The sequence below is a fragment of the Coregonus lavaretus genome, assembly GCF_964263955.1.
Source record: "Coregonus lavaretus genome assembly, chromosome: 24".
Lineage (NCBI taxonomy): Eukaryota > Metazoa > Chordata > Actinopteri > Salmoniformes > Salmonidae > Coregonus > Coregonus lavaretus.
Window position 1 is genome coordinate 46,143,990 of NC_140011.1, and position 27,213 is coordinate 46,171,202.

The window sequence follows — 27,213 nt, forward strand, 5'->3', positions numbered from 1 at the left end:
TGTTGTGGATGTCTCCAGGGTTCTGACTATGTTGTGGATGTCTCCAGGGTTCTGACTATGTTGTGGTTGTCTCCAGGGTTCTGACTATGTTGTGGATGTCTCCAGGGTTCTGACTATGTTGTGGTTGTCTCCAGGGTTCTGACTATGTTGTGGATGTCTCCAGGGTTCTGACTATGTTGTGGTTGTCTCCAGGGTTTTGACTATGTTGTGGTTGTGGATGTCTCCAGGGTTCTGACTATGTTGTGGTTGTCTCCAGGGTTTTGACTATGTTGTGGTTGTCTCCAGGGTTCTGACTATGTTGTGGATGTCTCCAGGGTTCTGACTATGTTGTGGATGTCTCCAGGGTTCTGACTATGTTGTGGATGTCTCCAGGGTTCTGACTATGTTGTGGTTGTCTCCAGGGTTCTGACTATGTTGTGGTTGTGGATGTCTCCAGGGTTCTGACTATGTTGTGGATGTCTCCAGGGTTCTGACTATGTTGTGGATGTCTCCAGGGTTCTGACTATGTTGTGGTTGTGGATGTCTCCAGGGTTCTGACTATGTTGTGGTTGTCTCCAGGGTTCTGACTATGTTGTGGTTGTGGATGTCTCCAGGGTTCTGACTATGTTGTGGATGTCTCCAGGGTTCTGACTATGTTGTGGATGTCTCCAGGGTTCTGACTATGTTGTGGATGTCTCCAGGGTTCTGACTATGTTGTGGTTGTGGTTGGGTTCTGACTATGTTGTGGATGTGGTTGTCTCCAGGGTTCTGACTATGTTGTGGATGTCTCCAGGGTTCTGACTATGTTGTGGTTGTCTCCAGGGTTCTGACTATGTTGTGGATGTCTCCAGGGTTCTGACTATGTTGTGGATGTCTCCAGGGTTCTGACTATGTTGTGGTTGTCTCCAGGGTTCTGACTATGTTGTGGATGTCTCCAGGGTTCTGACTATGTTGTGGATGTCTCCAGGGTTCTGACTATGTTGTGGATGTCTCCAGGGTTCTGACTATGTTGTGGATGTCTCCAGGGTTCTGACTATGTTGTGGTTGTCTCCAGGGTTCTGACTATGTTGTGGATGTCTCCAGGGTTCTGACTATGTTGTGGATGTCTCCAGGGTTCTGACTATGTTGTGGTTGTCTCCAGGGTTCTGACTATGTTGTGGATGTCTCCAGGGTTCTGACTATGTTGTGGTTGTGGATGTCTCCAGGGTTCTGACTATGTTGTGGTTGTCTCCAGGGTTCTGACTATGTTGTGGTTGTGGTTGTCTCCAGGGTTCTGACTATGTTGTGGATGTCTCCAGGGTTCTGACTATGTTGTGGATGTCTCCAGGGTTCTGACTATGTTGTGGTTGTCTCCAGGGTTCTGACTATGTTGTGTGTGTCTCCAGGGTTCTGACTATGTTGTGGTTGTCTCCAGGGTTCTGACTATGTTGTGGATGTGGATGTCTCCAGGGTTCTGACTATGTTGTGGATGTCTCCAGGGTTCTGACTATGTTGTGGATGTCTCCAGGGTTCTGACTTTGTTGTGGTTGTGGTTGGGTTCTGACTATGTTGTGGATGTCTCCAGGGTTCTGACTATGTTGTGGATGTCTCCAGGGTTCTGACTATGTTGTGGATGTCTCCAGGGTTCTGACTATGTTGTGGTTGTCTCCAGGGTTCTGACTATGTTGTGGTTGTGGATGTCTCCAGGGTTCTGACTATGTTGTGGTTGTGGTTGGGTTCTGACTATGTTGTGGATGTGGTTGGGTTCTGACTATGTTGTGGATGTGGTTGGGTTCTGACTATGTTGTGGTTGTCTCCAGGGTTCTGACTATGTTGTGGATGTCTCCAGGGTTCTGACTATGTTGTGGTTGTCTCCAGGGTTCTGACTATGTTGTGGATGTCTCCAGGGTTCTGACTATGTTGTGGATGTCTCCAGGGTTCTGACTATGTTGTGGATGTCTCCAGGGTTCTGACTATGTTGTGTGTGTCTCCAGGGTTCTGACTATGTTGTGGATGTCTCCAGGGTTCTGACTATGTTGTGGATGTCTCCAGGGTTCTGACTATGTTGTGGTTGTGGTTGGGTTCTGACTATGTTGTGGTTGTCTCCAGGGTTCTGACTATGTTGTGGATGTCTCCAGGGTTCTGACTATGTTGTGGTTGTGGTTGTCTCCAGGGTTCCTCCATGACTTTGGGATCATCCACAGAGATGTGAAGGTAAGAGCTAGAAAGGAAATGACATCAAAGCTGTTCCATACGGCAACCAATGTACTGAACAAATATAGAAACGCAACATGTAAAGTGTTGGTTTCATGAGCTGAAATAAAAGATCCCAGAAATGTTCCATACGCACAAAAAGCTTATTTCTCTCAAATGTTGTGCACAAATTTGTTTACATCCCTGTTAGTGAGCATTTTCTGGATGGATTATTACCAAGATAATCCATCCACCTGACAGGTGTGACATATCAAGAAGCTGATTAAACAGCATGATCATTACACAGGTGCACCATGTGCTGGGGACAATAAAAGGCCACTCTAAAATGTGCAGTTTTGTCACACAACACAATGCCACAGATGTCTCAAGTTTTGAGGAAGCGTGTAATTGGCATTCAGACTGCAGGAATGTCCACCAGAGATGTTGCCAGAGAAATTAATGTTAATTTCTCTGGCATAAACTGCCTCAAACGTCGTTTTAGAGAATTTGGCATTACGTCCAACTGGCCTCACAACTGCAGACCACGTGTAACCACGTCAGCCCAGGACCTCCACATCCAGCTTCTTCACCTGCGGGATCGTCTGAGACCAGCCACCCGGACAGCTGATGAAACTAAGGAGTATTTCTGTCTGTAATAAAGCCCTTTTGTGGGGAGAAACGTATTCTGATTGGGTGGGCCAATGCCCTCCCAGGCACACCCATGGCTACGCTCCTGCCCAGTCATGCGAAATCCATAGATTAGTGCCTAATTAATTAATTTAAATTGACTGATTTTCTTATATGAACTGTAGTCCCCTGTAGCTCAGTTGGTAGAGCATGGCGCTTGCAACGCCAGGGTTGTGGGTTCGTTTCCCACGGGGGGGCCAGTATGAAAATGTATGCACTCACTAACTGTACGTCGCTCTGGATAAGAGCGTCTGCTAAATGACTAAAATGTAAATGTAACTCAGTAATCTCATTGAAATTGTTGCATGTTGCGTTTATATTTTTGTATTTACACTACTGGTCAAAAGTTTTAGAACACCTACTCATTGAAGGGTTTTTCTTTATTTTTACTATTTTCTACATTGTAGAATAATAGTGAAGACATCAAAACTATGAAATAACACATATGGAATCATGTAGTAACCAAAAAAGTGTTAAACAAATCAAAATATATTTTATTTTTGAGATTCTTCAAATAGCCACCCTTTGCCTTGATGACAGCTTTGCACACTCTTGGCATTATATATATTCACAACCTATATATACATTACAAGTTTACATATTTTGCTAATGATGCATCTGTTAGTTGATATCTGTCGTCTATACAGTTGTTTCAATGTACATAATATACAATACAGTGGGGAAAAAAGTATTTAGTCAGCCACCAATTGTGCAAGTTCTCCCACTTAAAAAGATGAGAGAGGCCTGTCATTTTCATCATAGGTACACGTCAACTATGACAGACAAATTGAGAAAAAATAATCCAGAAAATCACTTTGTAGGATTTTTAATGAATTTATTTGCAAATTATGGTGGAAAATAAGTATTTGGTCACCTACAAACAAGCAAGATTTCTGGCTCTCACAGACCTGTAACTTCTTCTTTAAGAGGCTCCTCTGTCCTCCACTCGTTACCTGTATTAATGGCACCTGTTTGAACTTGTTATCAGTATAAAAGACACCTGTCCACAACCTCAAACAGTCACACTCCAAACTCCACTATGGCCAAGACCAAAGAGCTGTCAAAGGACACCAGAAACAAAATTGTAGACCTGCATCAGGCTGGGAAGACTGAATCTGCAATAGGTAAGCAGCTTGGTTTGAAGAAATCAACTGTGGGAGCAATTATTAGGAAATGGAAGACATACAAGACCACTGATAATCTCCCTCGATCTGGGGCTCCACACAAGATCTCACCCCGTGGGGTCAAAATGATCACAAGAACGGTGAGCAAAAATCCCAGAACCACACGGGGGGACCTAGTGAATGACCTGCAGAGAGCTGGGACCAAAGTAACAAAGCCTACCATCAGTAACACACTACGCCGCCAGGGACTCAAATCCTGCAGTGCAAGACGTGTCCCCCTGTTTAAGCCAGTACATGTCCAGGCCCGTCTGAAGTTTGCTAGAGTGCATTTGGAGGACAAAGAATGCTCGTCGTGTTTGGAGGACAAAGAATGCGGAGTTGCATCCAAAGAACACCATACCTACTGTGAAGCATGGGGGTGGAAACATCATGCTTTGGGGCTGTTTTTCTGCAAAGGGACCAGGACGACTGATCCGTGTAAAGGAAAGAATGAATGGGGCCATGTATCGTGAGATTTTGAGTGAAAACCTCCTTCCATCAGCAAGGGCATTGAAGATGAAACGTGGCTGGGTCTTTCAGCATGACAATGATCCCAAACACACCGCCCGGGCAACGAAGGAGTGGCTTCGTAAGAAGCATTTCAAGGTCCTGGAGTGGCCTAGCCAGTCTCCAGATCTCAACCCCATAGAAAATCTTTGGAGGGAGTTGAAAGTCTGTGTTGCCCAGCGACAGCCCCAAAACATCACTGCTCTAGAGGAGATCTGCATGGAGGAATGGGCCAAAATACCAGCAACAGTGTGTGAAAACCTTGTGAAGACTTACAGAAAACGTTTGACCTGTGTCATTGCAAACAAAGGGTATATAACAAAGTATTGAGAAACTTTTGTTATTGACCAAATACTTATTTTCCACCATAATTTGCAAATAAATTCATAAAAAATCCTACAATGTGATTTTCTGGAATTCTTTTTCTCATTTTGTTTGTCATAGTTGACGTGTACCTATGATGAAAATTACAGGCCTCTCATCTTTTTAAGTGGGAGAACTTGGACAATTGGTGGCTGACTAAATACTTTTTTCCCCCCACTGTACATCTTCACTACAGTTTGTCATCTATATGTTGCAGTGTCTGAATGTGATGTAACCATTTAAACATGTGACCTATTCTGTGTTCTACTGTAGATGGAGAACATTCTGCTCACAGACCAAGGTAAACTCACAGACCAAGGTAAACTCACAGACCAGGTAAACTCACAGACCAGGTAAACTCACAGACCAAGGTAAACTCACAGACCAAGGTAAACTCACAGACCAAGGTGTACTCACAGACCAAGGTAAACTCACGCTGTGTGTGTCAGAGAGAGATCCTCCATCCAGGAGTAAAGTATCTACAACAGTATGTCTGGTATATGGTTTGCCTCCTGCATTGTGGACTGGTATCATTTTAAATTGAGAACATACACTCAGTTGGCAGTTTATGAGGCGTCCCCCCAGGAGGCCTTTTGGTCGGCTGTCATTGGAAATAAGAATATGTTCTTAACTGACTTGCCTAATTAAATAAAGGTTAAATAAAAAAATAAAAAATGTGGGTACACCACCCTATCCAGGAAAATGGTTAGCTCCTACAGACAGTGATTCACGTGGCCTTGGCTTGCTAAATAAAGCAGGCAGACAGGCATCGGGGCATTCAGTTACTGTTTGATTGAATGTTAGAATGGACAAAACAAGTGACCTAAGAAGACTTTGAGCGTGGTGTGATCGTCCGTGCCAGGTGCGCCGGTTCCAGTATCTCAGAAACGGCCTCCTGGGCTTTTCACGCACGACAGTGTCTAGGGTTTACTGAGAATGGTGCGACAAACAAAACACATCCAGTCAGCGGCGGTCCTCTGGGAGAAAACGGCTCGTTGATGAGAGGTCGAAGCTAACAGGCGGGCCACAAACAGACCAATAACGGTGCAGTACAACAGTGGTGTGCCGAACGGCATCTCGGAACGCACAACTCATCGGTCCTTGTCACGGATGGCCTATTGCAGCAGACGACCACACCTGGTTCCACTCCCATCAGCTCAAAACAAGAAGAAGCGGCTCCAGTGGGCAGGCCATCACCAACACTGGACAACTGAGGAGTGGAAAAATCCCGGTTCCTGTTGCGTCACGCTGATGGCAGAGAGGATCTGGTGTAAGCAGCATGAGTCCATGGGCCCTTCCTGCCTGGTGTCAATGGTACAGGCTGGTGGTGGCGGTGGTGTAATGGTGTGAGGAATGTTTTCCTGGCACACGTTAGGTCCCTTGATACCAATTGAGCAACGTTTCCAAAGGTGTGTCTGACCCAGTACTAGATGGGTGTACCTTATAAACTGGCCACTTGTAAAGCTCAAAATGTAAAACATTTGTGAGTTTAGCAATTCTCTGCTATAGAAGGCCAGTAATGCATGCCATATGATCAGCTGTTAAATGGATTCACATAGCTGATATACTGAGAGTGACAATCAAATAAAAGAACTAGACAAAAAAGAAATATAACACAGAAACACAGACAGAGACAGAATCCCTTCCCTTCTTCATTGCAGGATTGTGATCTGTGATTAATCAACATCGACACTAGTTCAGCATTGACACTTTAATATTTCAAGGTGTCCAATGACATCATCAACCAATTAGTAGACAATTAGTAGGCAATGCCAACTCGTAATTGGTTAAAATCACAAAAATCTCCAAAACATAGAAACGCGCAATTTTCACATATGTTGATGTTGGGGTGGTGCTGGAGATGATGAATATATGAAGCTGATTTTTTTCCCTTTAACCCCTTAAGGTCGATGTCGGCATCCCGCGGAAATCTAATTAGCATAATACAAAACCCCCATCAAAATCCATCCGTTTAAACTAGAGATGTATGCTTTTTTTTTGTGTTCGATGCGTCTCAATCCACCGCATCCGCCTATGTCGCACTTCCGCATCTGTGGTGAAAGGTGACAGAACTAGAGCGTTGTTTGTCAGACCATTAGACATCCCGAAAATCGGGCGTCTCACCTCTATGGAAAGATGAGACTCACGAACACAATGGTGTTCTCCGTTTAGCTCTATGACCCCCACAAGCATCTTGGGACTCGTCTGAAGTCGGTACAGACGATCTGCCAACTTCTGTCTGTAGAGTCGGAACAGTTTGGGCTACACACTAATATGACCCCTCTCTCACACTAATATGACCCCTCTCTCACACTAATATGACCCCTCTCTCACACTAATATGACCGCTCTCTCACACTAATATGACCCCTCTCTCACACTAATATGACCCCTCTCTCACACTAATATGACCCCTCTCTCACACTAATATGACCCCTCTCTCACACTAATATGACCGCTCTCTCACACTAATATGACCCCTCTCTCACACTAATATGACCCCTCTCTCACACTAATATGACCCCTCTCTCACACTAATATGATCCCTCTCTCACACTAATATGACCCCTCTCTCACACTAATATGACCCCTCTCTCACACTAATATGACCGCTCTCTCACACTAATATGACCCCTCTCTCACACTAATATGACCCCTCTCTCACACTAATATGACCCCTCTCTCACACTAATATGACCGCTCTCTCACACTAATATGACCCCTCTCTCACACTAATATGACCCCTCTCTCACACTAATATGACCCCTCTCTCACACTAATATGACCCCTCTCTCACACTAATATGACCGCTCTCTCACACTAATATGACCCCTCTCTCACACTAATATGACCCCTCTCTCACACTAATATGACCCCTCTCTCACACTAATATGATCCCTCTCTCACACTAATATGACCCCTCTCTCACACTAATATGACCCCTCTCTCACACTAATATGACCGCTCTCTCACACTAATATGACCCCTCTCTCACACTAATATGACCCCTCTCTCACACTAATATGACCCCTCTCTCACACTAATATGACCGCTCTCTCACACTAATATGACCCCTCTCTCACACTAATATGACCCCTCTCTCACACTAATATGACCCCTCTCTCACACTAATATGATCCCTCTCTCACACTAATATGACCCCTCTCTCACACTAATATGACCCCTCTCTCACACTAATATGACCCCTCTGTGGAAAGGTGAGAATCTCACGAATGTGTTGGATTTGCCCCAAACATAACGCTTTCTATTCAGGACATAAAGTTAATTTATTTGCCAAATTTTTTGCAGTTTTACTTTAGTGCCTTGTTGCCAACAGGATGCATGTTTTGGACAGGATGCATGTTTTTAATATTTGTATTCTGTACAGGCTTCCTTCTTTTCACTCTGTCATTTAGGTTAGTATTGTGGAGTAACTACAATGTTGTTGATCCATCCTCAGTTTTCTCCTATCACAGCCATTAAACTCTGTAACCGTTTTAAAGTCACCATTGGCCTCATGATGAAATCCCTGAGCAGTTTCCTTCCTCTCCAGCAACTAAGTTAGGAAGGACGCCTGTATCTTTGTAGTGACTGGGTGTGTATTGATACACCATCCAAAGTGTAATTAATAACTTCACCTTGCTCAAAGGGATATTCAATGTCTGCTTTGTTTTTTAACACATCTACCAATAGGTGCCCTTCTTTGCGAGGCATTGGAAAACCTCCCTGGTCTTTGTGGTTGAATCTGTGTTTGAAATTCACTGCTCAACTGAGGGACCTTATATATAATTGTATGTGCGGGGTACAGAGATGAGGTAGTCATTCAAAAATCATGTTAAATACTATTGTTGCACACAGAGTGAGTCCATGCAACTTATTATGTGACTTGTTAAAGCTGCAATATGTATCTTTTTGGGCGACCCGACCCAATTCAAATAGAACTGTTAGTTATAGATCTGTGATTCTCATTGAAAGCCAGTCTAAGAAGTGGTAGATCTGTTCTATGTGAGCTATTTCTATGCTTCCCGTTCTTAAGTTTCATTTTTTGCATCTTTTACTTTCGGTTTTGTCCACCAACTTCAAACAGCTGAAAATACAATATTTTTGGTTATGGAAAATACTGTATATTTCACAGCAGTTTAGATGGTCCAATGATTCTCTACACTATACTTGCTTGTTTTGTCACATAAACTGAAATTAGGCTAACTATTAGAATTTTTGCAACCGGGAAATGGCGGATCTATTTCTGCAAAGTGCACCTTTTTAAGCAAATGTTTACTCCTGAACTTCTTTAGGCCATAACAAAGGGGTTGAATACTTATTGACTCAAGACATGTCAGCTTTCATTCTAGGGACTGGAACTGGGGAATCTTTTCAATGTCCTCCCACAAAATGACCTGCCCTGTCCAGTAGCCCTGTCCTGTAGCCTGCACTCTCCCTTTACTGACAGCTGGAGCTGCAATTTCACCCTCTTCCATGGCTGTTGTCTCCAAATGCATTTGGAGACGGTTTTTAATTTACAATGATTACATCAAGATGGCAATTTACAATGATTACATCAAGATGGCTAGCTGATAGGAAGTTAGCTAGCTGATGACATTTAAATTCACTTAGCTAAACAGTGTGTAAAGTTCGCTATCTAGCTAGCAGCTCAGTTGAGTTAGCCTACTGTAGCCAGCTTGTTAACTAGCTAATAATAATAAAAATATATATATATTTTAAACATGTATTTACTTACTTGAATAGGTTCTCCCACTGCCTCCGTTTTTTGTGTCCTTACAAAAACAAAATAATGGGAAATCTTCACAATATTTTTGGTGGAAGCAAAGCGCAGCCAGCAGCCATGTGGACGAATGGAGACATGGAAAAAAATCTTGTCACCAGAGCGGTTTAGAACTTCATGTGACGTTTGACTTTACAAACGTAATGCACTTTTAATTTCAAGAAATATAAATCGCACACTGTCGGCCACACTTGAAACTAGCATAGGCAACAACCACTACCTGGACGGAGACACATAACACAAATCAGCCCTTCTAGGGGAGGGTTCTTGAAATGTAACATCCCCCCAGCGGACCATTCAAAACGTTTTCGCAATACAAAATTCTCCAGACCTCCAAGGGAGGCGTGATAACGATGTGATTTTGGAAGTATGGCAACATGAGACATTCTAGATTAGAACAAAATTGTAGAACACAATGTTCTGGAACACAGCTGTCAGTCACATTGTAATGCTGTGCTCCCAGGTCCATTGTAATGCAGTGCTCCCAGGTCCATTGTAATGCAGTGCTCCCAGGTCCATTGTAATGCAGTGCTCCCAGGTCCATTGTAATGCAGTGCTCCCAGGTCCATTGTAATGCAGTGCTCCCAGGTCCATTGTAATGCTGTGCTCCCAGGTCCATTGTAATGCTGTGCTCCCAGGTCCATTATAATGCTGTGCTCCCAGGTCCATTGTAATGCTGTGCTCCCAGGTCCATTGTAATGCAGTGCTCCCAGGTCCATTGTAATGCAGTGCTCCCAGGTCCATTGTAATGCTGTGCTCCCAGGTCCATTGTAATGCTGTGCTCCCAGGTCCATTGTAATGCTGTGCTCCCAGGTCCATTGTAATGCTGTGCTCCCAGGTCCATTATAATGCTGTGCTCCCAGGTCCATTGTAATGCTGTGCTCCCAGGTCCATTGTAATGCTGTGCTCCCAGGTCCATTGTAATGCTGTGCTCCCAGGTCCATTGTAATGCTGTGCTCCCAGGTCCATTGTAATGCTGTGCTCCCAGGTCCATTGTAATGCTGTGCTCCCAGGTCCATTGTAATGCTGTGCTCCCAGGTCCATTATAATGCTGTGCTCCCAGGTCCATTGTAATGCTGTGCTCCCAGGTCCCTGATGTGGACAGCAGTAGATGTCCCTGTGTAGAGCAGTAGTTATGGATAACTGTAGTGATAGTGACAATCATAATGATAATAACAATAGTTTATTCCAGTGCTGATAACAGTAATAATGGTTTATTCCAGTACTGAGAACAGTAATAATGGTTTATTCCAGGCCACCTCCGTCTGGCTGACTTTGGTTTGTCCCGTCGTCTGGAGAGAGGAGGAAGAGCCTTCACTATCTGTGGAACCATCCAGTACATGGGTGAGCACACACACACACACACACACACACAGTCTACACACACACACACACACACACAGTCTACACACACACACACACACACACACACACACAGTCTACACACACACACACACACAGTCTACACACACACACACACACAGTCTACACACACACACACACACACACAGTCTACACACACACACACAGTCTACACACACACACACACACACACAGTCTACACACACACACACACACACACACACACACACACACACACACACACACACACACACAGTCTACACACACACACACAGTCTACACACACACACACACAGTCTACACACAGTCTACACACACACACACACACACACACACACAGTCTACACACAGTCTACACACACACACACACACACACACAGTCTACACACAGTCTACACACACACACACACACACACACACACACAGTCTACACACACACACACACACACACACACACACAGTCTACACACACACACACACACACAGTCTACACACACACACACATACACAGTCTACACACACACACACACACAGTCTACACACACACACACACACACACACACACACACACACACACACACAGTCTACACACACACACAGTCTACACACACACACACACACACACACACAGTCTATACACACACACAGTCTACACACACACACACATACACACACAGTCTACACACACACACACACACACACACACACACACACACACACACACACACACACACACACACACAGTCTACACACACACACACAATCTACACACACACACACACAGTCTACACACACACACACACACACACACACAGTCTACACACACACACACACACACACACACACACAGTCTACACACACACACACACACACACACACAGTCTACACACACACACACACACACACACACACACACACACACAGTCTACACACACACACACACACACACACACACACACACACACACACACACACACACACACAGTCTACACACACACACACACAGCGAGATATACAGTGTGTGACAGACCAGTGAGATATACAGTGTGTGACAGACATGCTCTGCTGTGTGTGTCTCTCCAGCCCCTGAGGTTCTGAGTGGGGGACCCTATAGCCACGCAGCTGATTGGTGGTCGCTGGGAATCCTCCTCTTCTCATTGGTCACTGGGAAGGTGAGTCACTACACTGACTGGCATTATGTGTTAATAAATGTGTGGCAGTGCCTGGGGTCTTGATTATTTACAGTGTATAGTAATAAAAACCAATAAAACTCCGTGTTTTTAGACACATTGAGGGAAAGACAGATGGTTTGTGTGTCACACCCCCTTTCCTCTCATCTCTCTCTCTCTCTCTATATATATATATACAGTTGAACTCTGAAGTTTACATACACTTAGGTTGGAGTCATTAAAACTCGTTTTTCAACCACCCCACAAATGTATTGATAACAAACTATAGTTTTGGGCAAGTCGGTTAGGACATCTACTTTGTGCATGACACAAGTCATTTTTCCAACAATTGTTTACAGACAGATTATTTCACTTATAATTCACTGTATCACAATTCCAGTGGGTCAGAAGTTTACATACACTAAGTTGCCTGTGCCTTTAAACAGCTTGGAAAATTCCAGAAAATGATGTCATGGCTTTGGAAGATTCTGATAGGCTAATTGACATCATTTGAGTCAATTGGAGGTGTACCTGTGGATGTATTTCAAGGCCTACCTTCAAACTCAGTGCCTCTTTGCTTGACATCATGGGAAAATCAGCCAAGACCTCAGAAAAAAAATTGTAGACCTCCACAAGTCTGGTTCATCCTTGGGAACAATTTCCAAACATCTGAAGGTACTACGTTCATCTGTACAAACAATAGTACGCAAGTATAAACACCATGGGACCACGCAGCCGTCATACCGCTCAGGAAGGAGACGCGTTCTGTCTCCTAGAGATGAACGTACTTTGGTGCGAAAAGTGCAAATCAATCCCAGAACAACAGCAAAGGACCTTGTGAAGATGCTGGAGGAAACAGGTACAAAAGTATCTATATCCACAGTAAAACGAGTCCTATATCGACATAACCTGAAAGGCCGCTCAGCAAGGAAGAAGCCACTGCTCCAAAACCGCCATAAAAAAGCCAGACTACGGTTTGCAACTGCACATGGGGACAAAGATCATACTTTTTGGAGAAATGTCCTCTGGTCTGATGAAACAAAAATAGAACTGTTTGGCCATAATGACCATCGTTATGTTTGGAGGAAAAGGGGGCACTTGCAAGCCGAAGAACACCATCCCAACCGTGAAGCACGGGGGTGGCAGCATCATGCTGTGGGGGTGCTTTGCTGCAGGAGGGACTGGTGCACTTCACAAAATAGATGGCATCATGAGGAAAGAAAATTATGAGGATATATTGAAGCAACATGTCAAGACATCAGTCAGGAAGTTAAAGCTTGGTCACAAATGGGTCTTTCAAATGGACAATGACCCCAAGCATATTTCCAAAGTTGTGGCAAAATGGCTTAAGGACAACAAAGTCAAGGTATTGGAGTGGCCATCACAAGCCCTGACCTCAATCCTATAGAACATTTGTGGGCAAAAGCGTGTGCGAGCAAGGAGGCCTACAAACCTGACTCAGTTACACCAGCTCTGTCAGGAGGAATGGGCCAAAATTCACCCAACTTATTGTGGGAAACTTGTGGAAGGCTACCAGAAACGTTTGACCCAAGTTAAACAATTTAAAGGCAATGCTACCAAATACTAATTGAGTGTATGTAAACTTCTGACCCACTGGGAATGTGATTAAATAAATAAAAGCTGAAATAAATAATTCTCTACTATTATTTTGACATTTCACATTCTTAAAATAAAGAGGTGATCCTAACTGACCTAAAACAGGGATTCTTTACTAGGATTAAATGTCAGGAATTGTGAAAAACTGAGTTTAAATGTATTTGGCTAAGGTGTATGTAAACTTCCGACTTCAACTGTATACAGTACAGTGATGCGCAGGTTAACTCATAACCCACAGTCCCCGTGGGCGGTTATATCCGCGGGGTGGGCGGGTTTAGGGTCATGAAATATTGTGTGGATGAAGAACGGGTGGGTTGAATAAAGAAAAAAACAACTTAAAAAGTAAATAAATGTATCATTCTTCTATAGGCTACATTGAGTTTTTTATTTCATTATTTTAGGTTATCTGGCATTAATCTGACATTATGCATAAGCCAAAACTTTAGGGCCGAACTGTACGGGCGCCAAATAGCCAAAAACACCAAATGCTGCTGGGAATATTTCGGATTATTTAAAACAATTTCTGGTATCTGAGATAGAGAGATTACCGTTCAAAAGTCTGGGGTCACTTACAAATGTCCTTGTTTTCCATGTAAACATACATGAAATGAGTTTGAATAGGAAATATAGCAAAATGCATAGGAAATGTAGTCATTGATAAGGTTAGAAATAATGATTTTTAATTGAAATAATAATTGTGTCCTTCAAACTTTGCTTTCGTCAAAGAATCCTCCATTTGCAGCATTTACACCCTGTCACGGTGTATGAAATGGTGAGGTGTGGAATCAAGCGCAGAAGCAGATGTACAGTTCAACAAGACTTTACTGGCGAGTGCAAAATAATCCAAAAACGGCCAGAGGCCAACAGACGCACACAGGCGTCAAACACGAGCGCACAAACACAGGGCGCAAAAACTCTCCTCAACCGAGGAGGAAGTAAATCGTAACTGGCGTACCGAAACACGGGTAACGCACAAACACCTGACACGAAACAATTACACACAACACTACACTAACAACAAGGAAACTAAATAGGGTGCTTAATGAGACATAACACAAGACAGGTGTGGCTAACAGACAAAACTAATCAAACAGGAAACATGGAACATGCAACGGTGGCAGCTAGAATTCCGGAGACGACGAACGCCGAAACCTGCCCGAACAAGGGAGAGAGGCAGCCTCGGCCGAAACCGTGACAGTACCCCCCCCTTGACGCGCGGCTCCAGACGTGCGCCGACTCCGGCCTCGGGGACGACCCGGAGGACGTGGAGCAGGGCGCGTCGGATACCCCCGATGGAATTCCGTCAGGAGCGACGGGTCCAAAATGTCTCTCCTCGGCACCCAGCACCGCTCCTCCGGACCGTACCCCTCCCACTCCACTAGATACTGGAGACCCCCCATCCGACGTCTCGAATCCAAGATGGACCTCACGGAGTACGCCGGTGCCCCCTCGATGTCCAATGGGGGCGGGGGAGTCTCCCCTATCTCATTTTCTTGGAGCGGGCCCGCTACCACCGGCCTGAGAAGGGACACATGGAACGAGGGGTTAATACACTTATACTCCACAGGTAGCTGTAATCTATAACATACCTCGTTCAACCTTCTCAGGACTTTAAATGGCCCTACAAACCGCCGACCCAGTTTCCGACAGGGCAGGCGGAGGGGCAGGTTTCTGGTAGAGAGCCAGACTCGATCACCAGGTGCGTACACCGGTCCCTCACTGCGGTGGAGATCAGCGCTCGCCTTCTGACGTCGGAGGGCCCGCTGCAGGTGGACGTGTGCAGCGTTCCAAGTCTCCTCCGAGCGCCGCGCCCACTCATCCACCGCAGGAGCCTCAATCTGGCTCTGCTGCCAGGGTGCCAGAACCGGCTGGTAACCTAACACACATTGAAATGGAGTTAGGTTAGTGGAGGAATGGCGTAGGGAATTCTGGGCCATCTCGGCCCAGGGAACGTACCTTGACCACTCCTCCGGCCGGTCCTGGCAGTATGTTCTGAGAAACCTACCCACATCCTGGTTTACGCGTTCCACCTGCCCATTACTCTCCGGGTGGTACCCCGAGGTGAGGCTCACCGAGACCCCCAACCGCTCCATAAACGCTCTCCAGACTCTGGAGGTGAATTGGGGACCCCGATCAGCCACAATGTCCTCGGGTACCCCGTAGTGCCGGAACACATGGGTGAACAGTGCCTCGGCAGTTTGTAGGGCAGTAGGAAGACCCGGCATGGGGAGCAAACGACAGGCCTTAGAGAACCGGTCCACAACGACCAGGATGGTAGTATTCCCTTGGGAGAGGGGAAGGTCTGTTATAAAGTCCACAGAGAGGTGGGACCATGGTCGCTGTGGAACGGGCAGGGGTAGCAACTTACCCCTAGGCAGATGTCTAGGCGCCTTACACTGGGCGCACACCGAGCAGGAGGAAACATAAACCCTCACATCCCTTGCCAACGTGGGCCACCAGTACTTGGCACTAAGACAGTGCACCGTCCGGCCGATACCCGGATGTCCAGAGGAGGGTGACGTGTGAGCCCAATAGATCAATCGATCCCGAACCTCGAGCGGAACGTACTTCCGACCCTCCGGGCACTGTGGTGGACTAGGGTCGGTGCGTAACGCCCGCTCGAGTTCAGCATCGACCTCCCACACTACCGGTGCCACCAGACACGACTCAGGCAGTATGGGAGTGGGCTCCACGGACCTCTCCTCCGTGTCATACCGCCGAGACAGCGCATCTGCCTTACCATTTTGTGACCCAGGGATGTACGTGATCTTAAAAGTGAACCTGGTCAAGAACATACTCCATCTTGCCTGGCGAGGGTTCAGCCTCCTCGCCGCCCGGATGTACTCCAGGTTACGGTGGTCCGTCAAAATGAGGAAAGGGTGTTGAGCCCCCTCAAGCCAGTGCCTCCACACCTTTAGAGCCTGTACCACGGCTAACAGCTCCCTGTCCCCTACGTCATAGTTCCGCTCCGCCGGACTGAGCTTCTTAGAATAAAAAGCACAGGGGCGGAGTTTAGGTGGCGTGCCAGACCGTTGTGAAAGCACGGCTCCTAAACCGGCCTCTGACGCGTCCACCTCTACCTGGAACGGCAAAGAGGGATCCGGATGCGCCAGCACCGGGGCCGAGGTAAACAGGTCCTTCAGCCTCCCAAACGCCCTGTCCGCCTCGGCCGACCACTGCAGACGCACCGGACCCCCCTTCAAAAGAGACGTGATGGGAGCTGCCACCTGTCCAAAACCCCGGATAAACCTCCTGTAGTAATTTGCAAACCCCAAAAACTGCTGCACCTCCTTCACAGTGGTTGGTGTTTGCCAATTACGCACGGCCGACACCCGGTCTACCTCCATCTTCACCCCTGACACAGACAACTGATAACCCAAAAAGGAGACCGACTCCTGGAAAAACAGACACTTCTCTGCCTTCACATACAGGTCGTGCTCCACCAGCCTCCGCAACACTCTACGCACCAGGGCCACATGCTCGACACGGGTAGGCGAGTACACGAGAATGTCATCAATGTACACAACCACCCCCTGCCCCTGCATGTCCCTGAAGATCTCATCCACGAATGATTGGAAAACTGACGGAGCGTTCATCAACCCGTATGGCATGACCAGATACTCGTAATGGCCCGGGGTGGTACTAAAGGCTGTCTTCCATTCATCACCCTCCCTGATGCGCACCAAGTTGTACGCGCTCCTGAGATCTAATTTAGTGAAGAAACGCGCCCCATGCAACGACTCAGTCATGGTCGCAATCAGCGGGAGTGGATAACTGTACTTCACCGTAATCTGATTGAGACCACGGTAATCGATGCACGGGAGCAAACCACCATCCTTTTTCTTCACAAAAAAGAAACTCGAGGACGCAGGGGAAGTGGAAGGCCGTATGTATCCTTGTCTCAGAGATTCGTCTATGTAAATCTCCATAGCTTTCTTCTCCTCCTGAGACAGAGGATACACATGGCTCCGTGGGAGCGCAGCTCCTGCCTGGAGGTCTATCGCACAATCTCCCTGCCTATGGGGTGGCAACCGCGTCGCCCTCGCCTTACTAAACGCAATAGCCAAATCCCCATACTCAGGGGGAACGTGCAATGCGGGCACCTGGTTTGGACTCTCCACCGAGGTAGCCCCTACGGAAACGCCCAAACATCTACCCACACACTGAGCAGACCACTCCATCAGAGCCCTCTCCTGCCACGAAATAGCTGGGTTATGGGTACTCAACCAGGGCATGCCCAGCACCACCGGATACGCAGGAGAGTCAATCAGGAACAGCTGAATCATCTCCTGATGACCCCCCTGCGCACACATCCTAAGTGGCGCCGTGACCTCCCTGATTAAGCCCGTACCCAACGGACGACTATCTAGGGCATGAACGGGGAAAGGAACATCAACAGGAATAAGGGGAATCCCTAACGCTAAACAAAACTTTTTATCAATAAAATTCCCAGCCGCGCCTGAATCTACCAGCGCCTTATGCTGGGAATGAGGTGCTACCTGTGGAAAACGCACAGGCATCCAAAAATGGGCAACAGTGAGCTCTGGGTGAGTGGGGCGCCTACTCACCTGGAGGGAATCCCCAGTGCGGGACCTGTCGTCATCCTCCCTAGGAGGCCATCCCCAGCACCTAGCCGCGGTGTGTCCTCCCCGACCACAGTTGGTGCAGTGGATGGACCCCCTAACCAACCGACTCCTCCTCTCTCTAGCGCCAGCGCCCCCGAGCTCCATAGGACACGGCTCGGAGGCGCTGGAGGGTGAAATGGACGGACCCCTCTCAGGACGTCCGCGGGTGGCCAATAGGTTATCCAGCCTGATGGACATGTCGACCAGCTGGTCGAAAGAGAGACTGGTGTCCCTACAGGCCAGCTCCCGACGGACGTCCTCTCGTAGGCTACATCTGTATAGATCGACGAGGGCCCGCTCATTCCACCCTGCATCTGCCGCTAGAGTACAGAATTCGAGAGCGAATTCTTGGGCACTCCTCCTCCCCTGCCGGAGGAAGACCAGACGCTCCCCCGCCGCTTTCCCCTCCGGGGGATGGTCAAACACCGCCCTGAAGCGGCGGGAGAACTCGTTGTAGGTGATAGTCTCGGCGTCGATCTTCCTCCACTCCGCGTTGGCCCATTCCAACGCCTTCCCGGACAGGCAGGAGATCAGGGCGGACACGCTCTCATGCCCCGAGGGTGCCGGGTGTACGGTGGCCAGGTACAGCTCCACCTGGAGGAGGAATCCCTGACACCCAGCCGCGGTTCCGTCGTAGGCCCTCGGGAGAGAGAGTCGGATTCCTCGGGGTTCTGGCGCTGGAATGGGCGGACTGGCCGATGGTGCTGGCAGGGAGGGAGGTGGTGGAGGCGCTCCCCAGCCTCGGAGCGTGGTGATCACCTCCTGCAGGGCGGTCCCCATCTGCTGTATCTGGTCCTGTTGTTCCCGAACCTGGACCTCCAGTCTCGTCGGGGCTGCTTCGGCTCCTGCTGATTCCATGTCTAGGTGTGTAATTCTGTCACGGTGTATGAAATGGTGAGGTGTGGAATCAAGCGCAGAAGCAGATGTACAGTCCAACAAGACTTTACTGGCGAGTGCAAAATAATCCAAAAACGGCCAGAGGCCAACAGACGCACACAGGCGTCAAACACGAGCGCACAAACACAGGGCGCAAAAACTCTCCTCAACCGAGGAGGAAGTAAATCGTAACTGGCGTACCGAAACACGGGTAACGCACAAACACCTGACACGAAACAATTACACACAACACTACACTAACAACAAGGAAACTAAATAGGGTGCTTAATGAGACATAACACAAGACAGGTGTGGCTAACAGACAAAACTAATCAAACAGGAAACATGGAACATGCAACGGTGGCAGCTAGAATTCCGGAGACGACGAACGCCGAAACCTGCCCGAACAAGGGAGAGAGGCAGCCTCGGCCGAAACCGTGACACACCCCTGCAGACCTTTGGCAGTGGCTTGCAAAAGTATTCACCCCCCTTGGCATTTTTCCTATTTTGTTGCCTTACAACCTGGAATTAAAATGGATTTTTTGGGGGGTTTGTATCATTTGATTTACACAACATGCCTATCACTATAAAGATGCAAACAATAAATAAGACAAAAAAACTGAACTTGAGCGTGCATAACTATTCACCCCTCCAAAGTCAATAATTTGTGGAGCCACCTTTTGCAGCAATTACAGCTGCACATCTAGTCACTGGGATTTTTGCCCATTCTTCAAGGCAAAACTGCTCCAGCTCCTTCAAGTTGGATGGGTTCCGCTGCTGTACAGCAATCTTTAAGTCATACCACAGATTCCCAATTGGATTGAGGTCTGGGCTTTGACTAGGCTTTGACTAGGACATTCCAAGACATTTAAATGTTTCCCCTTAAACCACTCGAGTGTTGCTTTAGCAGTATGCTTAGGGTCATTGTCCTGCTGGAAGGTGAACCTCCGTCCCAGTCTCAAATCTCTGGAAGACTGAAACAGGTTTCCCTCAAGAATTTCCCCTCAAGAATTTCCCCTTATTTAGCGCCATCCATCATTGCTTCAATTCTGACCAGTTTCCCAGTCCCTGCTGATGAAAAACATCCCCACAGCATGATGCTGCCACCACCATGCTTCACTGTGGGGATGGTGTTCTCGGGGTGATGAGAGGTGTTGGGTTTGCGCCAGACATAGCGTTTTCCTTGATGGCCAAAAAGCTCAATTTTAGTCTAATCTGACCAGAGTACCTTCTTCCATATGTTTGGGGAGTCTCCCACATGGCTTTTGGTGAACACCAAACGTGTTTGCTTATTTTTTTCTTTAAGCAATGGCTTTTTTCTGGCCACTCTTCCGTAAAGCCCAGCTCTGTGGAGTGTACGGCTTAAAGTGGTCCTATGGACAGATACTCCAATCTCCGCTGTGGAGCTTTGCAGCTCCTTCAGGGTTATCTTTGGTCTCTTTGTTGCCTCGCTGATTAATGTCCTCCTTGCCTGGTCCGTGAGTTTTGGTGGGCGGCCCTCTCTTGGCAGGTTTGTTGTGGTGCCATATTCTTTCAATTTATTAATAATGGATTTAATGGTGCTCCGTGGTGAGTGACTCCGCTGTCCTGGCGTCGTGAGGGAGCTTGTTCCACCATTGGGGTGCCAGAGCAGTGAACAGTTTTGACTGGGCTGAGCGGGAACTATGCTTCCGCAGAGGAAGGGGAGCCAGCAGGCCAGAGGTGGATGAACGCAATGCCCTCGTTTGGGTGTAGGGACTGATCAGAGCCTGAAGGTACGGAGGTGCCGTTCCCCTCACAGCTCCATAGGCAAGCACCATGGTCTTGTAACAGATGCGAGCTTCAACTGGAAGCCAGTGGAGTGTGCGGAGGAGCGGGGTGACGTGAGAGAACTTGGGAAGGTTGAACACCAGGCGGGCTGCGGCATTCTGGATGAGTTGTAGTGGTTTAATGGCACAGGCAGGGAGCCCAGCCAACAGCGAGTTGCAGTAATCCAGACGGGAGATGACAAGTGCCTGGATTAGGACCTGTGCCGCTTCCTGTGTAAGGCAGGGTCGTACTCTCCGAATGTTGTAGAGCATGAACCTACAGGATCGGGTCACCGCCTTGATGTTAGCAGAGAACGACAGGGTGTTGTCCAGGGTCACGCCAAGGCTCTTCGCACTCTGGGAGGAGGACACAACGGAGTTGTCAACCGTGATGGCGAGATCATGGAACGGGCAGTCCTTCCCCGGGAGGAAGAGCAGCTCCGTCTTGCCAAGGTTCAGCTTGAGGTGGTGATCCGTCATCCACACTGATATGTCTGCCAGACATGCAGAGATGCGATTCGCCACCTGGTTATCAGAAGGGGGAAAGGAGAAGATTAGTTGTGTGTCGTCAGCGTAGCAATGATAGGAGAGGCCATGTGAGGATATGACAGAGCCAAGTGACTTGATGTATAGCGAGAATAGGAGAGGGCCTGATCATGTGACACTTAGATTGCACACAGGTGGACTTTATTTAACTAATTATGTGACTTCTGAAGGTAATTGGTTGCACCAGATCTTATTTAAGGGCTTCATAGCAAAGTGGTGAATACATATGCACGCACCACTTTTCCGTTATTAATTTTTTTGAATTTTCTGAAACAAGTTATTTATTTCATTTCACTTCACCAATTTGGACTATTTAGCGTATGTCCATTACATGAAATCCAAATAAAAATCAATTTAAATTACAGGTCGTAATGCAACAAAATAGGAAAAACGCCAAGGGGGATGAATACTTTTGCAAGGCACTGTAGTTTTTATTGGCCAGTCTGAGATATGGCTTTTTCTTTGCAACTCTGCCTAGAAGGTCAGCATCCTGGAGTCGCCTCTTCACTGTTGACGTTGAGACTGGTGTTTTGCGGGTACTATTTAATAAAGCTGCCAGTTGAGGACCTGTGAGGCATCTGTTTCTCAAACTAGACACTCTTGCTCAGTTGTGCACCGGGGCCTCCCACTCCTCTTTCTATTCTGGTTAGAGCCAGTTTGCGCTGTTCTGTGAAGGGAGTAGTACACAGCGTTGTACGAGATCTTCAGTTTCTTGGAATAGAATAGCCTTCATTTCTCAGAACAAGAATAGACTGACGAGTTTCAGAAGAAAGTTATTTGTTTCTGGCCATTTTGATCCTGTAATTGAACCCACAATTGCTGATGCTCCAGATACTCAACTAGTCTCAAGAAGGCCAGTTGTATTGCTTCTTTAATCAGCACAACAGTTTTCAGCTGTGCTAGCATAATTGCAAAAGGGTTTTCTAATGATCAATTAGCCTTTTAAAATGATCAACTTGGATTAGCAAACACAACGTGCCATTGGAACACAGGACTGATGGTTGCTGACTGTGAGAGCCGGAATTCTTACTGGTTGGTAGGTGATCAAATACTTATGTCATGCAATAAAATGCAAATTCATTACTTAAAAATCATACAATGTGATTTTCTGGATTTTTGTTTTAGATTCCGTCTCTCACAGTTGAAGTGTACCTATGATAAAAATTACAGACCTCTACATGCTTTGTAAGTAGGAAAACCTGCAAAATCGGCAGTGTATCAAATACTTGTTCTCCCCACTGTATATATATATATCTCTGTCTCCCACCGTCTAGTTCCCAGTCCTGCCTGAACCAGACCACTACAGTATGTTGAGGAGAGTGAGGTGTTTCCCCTACGACATCCCCCTCAGCTTCAGCCCTCCACTGGCTCTTCTCATCACTGAGGTATACACACACACACACACACAGACACACACACACACACACACACACACACACACACACACAGACACACACACACACACGAAGGCACACACACACACACACACACACACACACACACACACACACACACACACACACACACACACGAAGGCACAGACACAGATACACACACGAAGGTACGCATGTACACTTAGTTACACTTCTCATCTTTGTATCTGTCCCATTATATCTGTCCCATCTCCATTATATCTGTCCCATCTCCATTATATCTGTCCCATCTCCATTATATCTGTCCCATTGAGGCCATCTCCATTATGGAGTAGTCAGTTCTTCTACTGATACTTCTATGAGTTGGTAAACAAACTGATAGGTGTGCATACTGCCACCTCATTGGCTGATCCCTCCTGATGACCTGGATGGAATCATGTGATCCAACCTTCACCCACAGGAAGTCCCACCCAGTTGACTACTTAAAAATGGTGACATTCCTCAGTGGCGCTGCCCATTCTCAAATGGGGCACTAGAGTTGTCTATCTAAGTCCATGAGACATACACATTGTGGTTAGAAGGGCTTTAGAAATAAATGTGATTGATTGATTGATTGAATTATTGATTAATTGATTGATTGACAGCTGCTGTGTAAGACACCGACGCGGCGGCTGCGGACCCTGGAGCGTTTCAAACGGCAGACCTTTTTCCACGGCGCGACCTTTGACCTGGCGTTGCTACAGCGACGACCTGTGGAGGTAATCTTGGCGCTGCGGGAGCGTCCTGACCGGCCGGCCAAGGCCCGACGAGGACTGACCCTCTCTCTACAGCCGCTTGGAGGCTTCGACTACGATGCTCTGCTCAGCCCTGCAGGGACGCCTGACACAATCCTGGATGACCCCGACCCACACACACACCTGGATGACCCCGACCCACACACACACCTGGATGACCCCGACCCACACACACACCTGGATGACCCCGACCCACACACACACCTGGATGACCCCGACCCACACACACACCTGGATGACCCCGACCCCGACCCACACACACACCTGGATGACCCCGACCCACACACACACCTGGATGACCCCGACCCACAGACACACCTGGATGACCCCGACCCACAGACACACCTGGATGACCCCGACCCCGACCCACAGACACACCTGGATGACCCCGACCCACACACACACCTGGATGACCCCAACCCCGACCCACACACACACCTGAATGACCCCGACCCACACACACACCTGGATGACCCCAACCCCGACCCACACACACACCTGGATGACCCCGACCCAGACCCACACACACACCTGGATGACCCCGACCCACACACACACCTGGATGACCCCGACCCACACACACACCTGGATGACCCCGACACACATACACACCTGGATGACCCCGACCCACAGACACACCTGGATGACCCCGACCCACACACACCGCTACCTGGCCCGGGCTGCCAGAATCACCATGCACCTGCCGCGTCTGGACCAACACATACACACTCCAACACACACACACCTCTCCCCGGGCCCCCACACACACGCTCTTCCATGCCCGGCTCCACACACACTCCTCTCCCCGGGCCCCCACACTCACGCTCTGTCATGCCCGGCTCCACACACACTCCTCTCCCCGGGCCCCCACACACACGCTCTTCCATGCCCGGCTCCACACACACTCCTCTCCCCGGGCCCCCACACACACGCTCTTCCATGCCCGGCTCCACACACACTCCTCTCCCCGGGCCCCCACACACACGCTCTTCCATGCCCGGCTCCACACACACTCCTCTCCCCGGGCCCCCACACTCACGCTCTGTCATGCCCGGCTCCACACACACTCCTCTCCCCGGGCCCCCACACACACGCTCTTCCATGCCCGGCTCCACACACACTCCTCTCCCCGGGCCCCCACACACACGCTCTTCCATGCCCGGCTCCACACACACTCCTCTCCCCGGGCCCCCACACACACGCTCTTCCATGCCCGGCTCCACACACACTCCTCTCCCAGGGCCCCCACACACACGCTCTTCCATGCCCGGCTCCACACACACTCCTCTCCCCGGGCCCCCACACACACGCTCTTCCATGCCCGGCTCCACACACACTCCTCTCCCCGGGCCCCCACACACACGCTCTTCCATGCCCGGCTCCACACACACTCAGAGGCCCCCGACACATGGGAAGAAGGAGATGTTTGTGTGAAAAGGCCCTACAGACGCTCAGAGAATGGAGTCACACACACACACACCTTAGCTAGCTGGGACCATGACATTCCATGACATCACAGGAAGACCCCTGACCTTTAGCCCCTCCCTCTCCTGTAGAATAGTTGCGTAATAAAGATATGTTCAGATTTGTAAACTGATGATTTAAAGATACAGTTGAAGTCGGATGTTTACATAAACCTTAGCCAAATACATTTAAACTCAGTTTTTCACAATTCCTGACATTTAATCCTAGTAAACATTCCCTGTCTTAGGTCAGTTAGGATCACCTCTTTATTTTAAGAATGTGAAATGTCAGAATAATATAATTATTTATTTCAGCTTTTATTTCTTTCATCACATTCCCAGTGGGTCAGAAGTTTACATACACTCAATTAGTATTTGGTAGCATTGCCTTTAAATTGTTTAACTTGGGTCAAACGTTTCGGGTAGCCTTCCACAAGCTTCCCACAATAAGTTGGGTGAATTTTGGCCCATTCCTCCTGACAGAGCTGGTGTAACTGAGTCAGGTTTGTAGGCCTCCTTGCTCGCACACGCTTTTTCAGTTCTGCCCACAAATGTTCTATAGGATTGAGGTCAGGGCTTTGTGATGGCCACTCCAATACCTTGACTTTGTTGTCCTTAAGCCATTTTGCCACAACTTTGGAAGTATGCTTGGGGTCATTGTCCATTTGGAAGACCCATTTGCGTCTTGAGATGTTGTTTCAATATATCCACATAATTTTCCTTCCTCATAATGCCATCTATTCTGTGAAGTGCACCAGTCCCTCCTGCAGCAAAGCACCCCCACAGCATGATGCTGCCACCCCCGTGCTTCACGGTTGGGATGGTGTTCTTCGGCTTGCAAGTAACCTCCTTTTTTCTCCAAACATAATGATGGTCATTATGGCCAAACAGTTCTATTTTTGTTTCATCAGACCTGAGGACATTTCCCCAAAAAGTACGATCTTTGTCCCCATGTGCAGTTGCAAACCGTAGTCTGGCTTTTTTATGGCAGTTTTGGAGCAGTGGCTTCTTCCTTGCTGAGCGGCCTTTCAGGTTATGTCGATATAGGACTAGTTTTACTGTGGATATAGATACTTTTGTACCTGTTTCCTCCAGCATCTTCACAAGGTCCTTTGCTGTTGTTCTGGGATTGATTTGCACTTTTCACACCAAAGTACGTTAATCTCTAGGAGACAGAATGCGTCTCCTTCCTGAGCGGTATGAGAGCTGCGTGGTCCCATGGTGTTTATACTTGCGTACTATTGTTTGTACAGATGAACGTGGTACCTTCAGGCATTTGGAAATTGCTACCAAGGATGAACCAGACTTGTGGAGGTCTACAAATTTTTTTCTGAGGTCTTGGCTGATTTCTTTAGATTTTACCATGATGTCAAGCAAAGAGGCACTGAGTTTGAAGGTGGGCCTTGAAATACATCCACAGGTCCACCTCCAATTGACTCAAATTATGTCAATTAGCCTATCATAAGCTTCTAAAGCCATGACATCATTTTCTGGAATTTTCCAAGCTGTTTAAAGGCACAGTCAACTTAGTGTATGTAAACTTCTGACCCACTGGAATTGTGATACAGTAAATTATAAGTGAAATAATCTGTCTGTAAACAATTGTTGGAAAAATTACTTGTGTTATGCACAAAGTAGATGTCCTAACCGACTTGCCAAAACTATAGTTTGTTAACAAGAAATTTGTGGAGTGGTTGAAAAACGAGTTTGTATGACTCCAACCTCAGTGTATGTAAACTTCCGACTTCAAAAGTTTGGGGTCACTTAGAAATATCCTTGTTTTCGAAAGAAAAACACTTTTTTTGTCCATTAAAATAACATCAAATTGATCAGAAATACAGTGTAGACATTGTTAATGTTGTAAATGGCTATTGTAGCTGGAAACGGCAGATTTTTTATGGAAAACTACAAAGGCGTACAGAGGCCCATTATCAGCAACCATCAGTCC

At 47.5% G+C, this 27,213-nt stretch overlaps 1 protein-coding gene across 1 annotated transcript in view; it reads left to right on the plus strand.

The window, feature by feature from the left end:
- Window positions 1–25,589, plus strand: part of LOC311100047 (uncharacterized protein) — an 89,026-nt gene extending 63,437 nt beyond the window's left edge. Inside the window, exons 7-12 of the mRNA XM_084140789.1 lie at window positions 2,132–2,172; window positions 5,145–5,172; window positions 10,908–10,997; window positions 12,099–12,187; window positions 22,910–23,020; window positions 23,653–25,589. Of these exons, the coding sequence (XP_083996915.1) occupies window positions 2,132–2,172; window positions 5,145–5,172; window positions 10,908–10,997; window positions 12,099–12,187; window positions 22,910–23,020; window positions 23,653–25,236 (1,943 nt within the window). The 3' untranslated portion in view covers window positions 25,237–25,589. The remainder of the gene's footprint in view (window positions 1–2,131; window positions 2,173–5,144; window positions 5,173–10,907; window positions 10,998–12,098; window positions 12,188–22,909; window positions 23,021–23,652) is intronic.
- The last annotated feature ends 1,624 nt before the right edge of the window (window positions 25,590–27,213 follow it).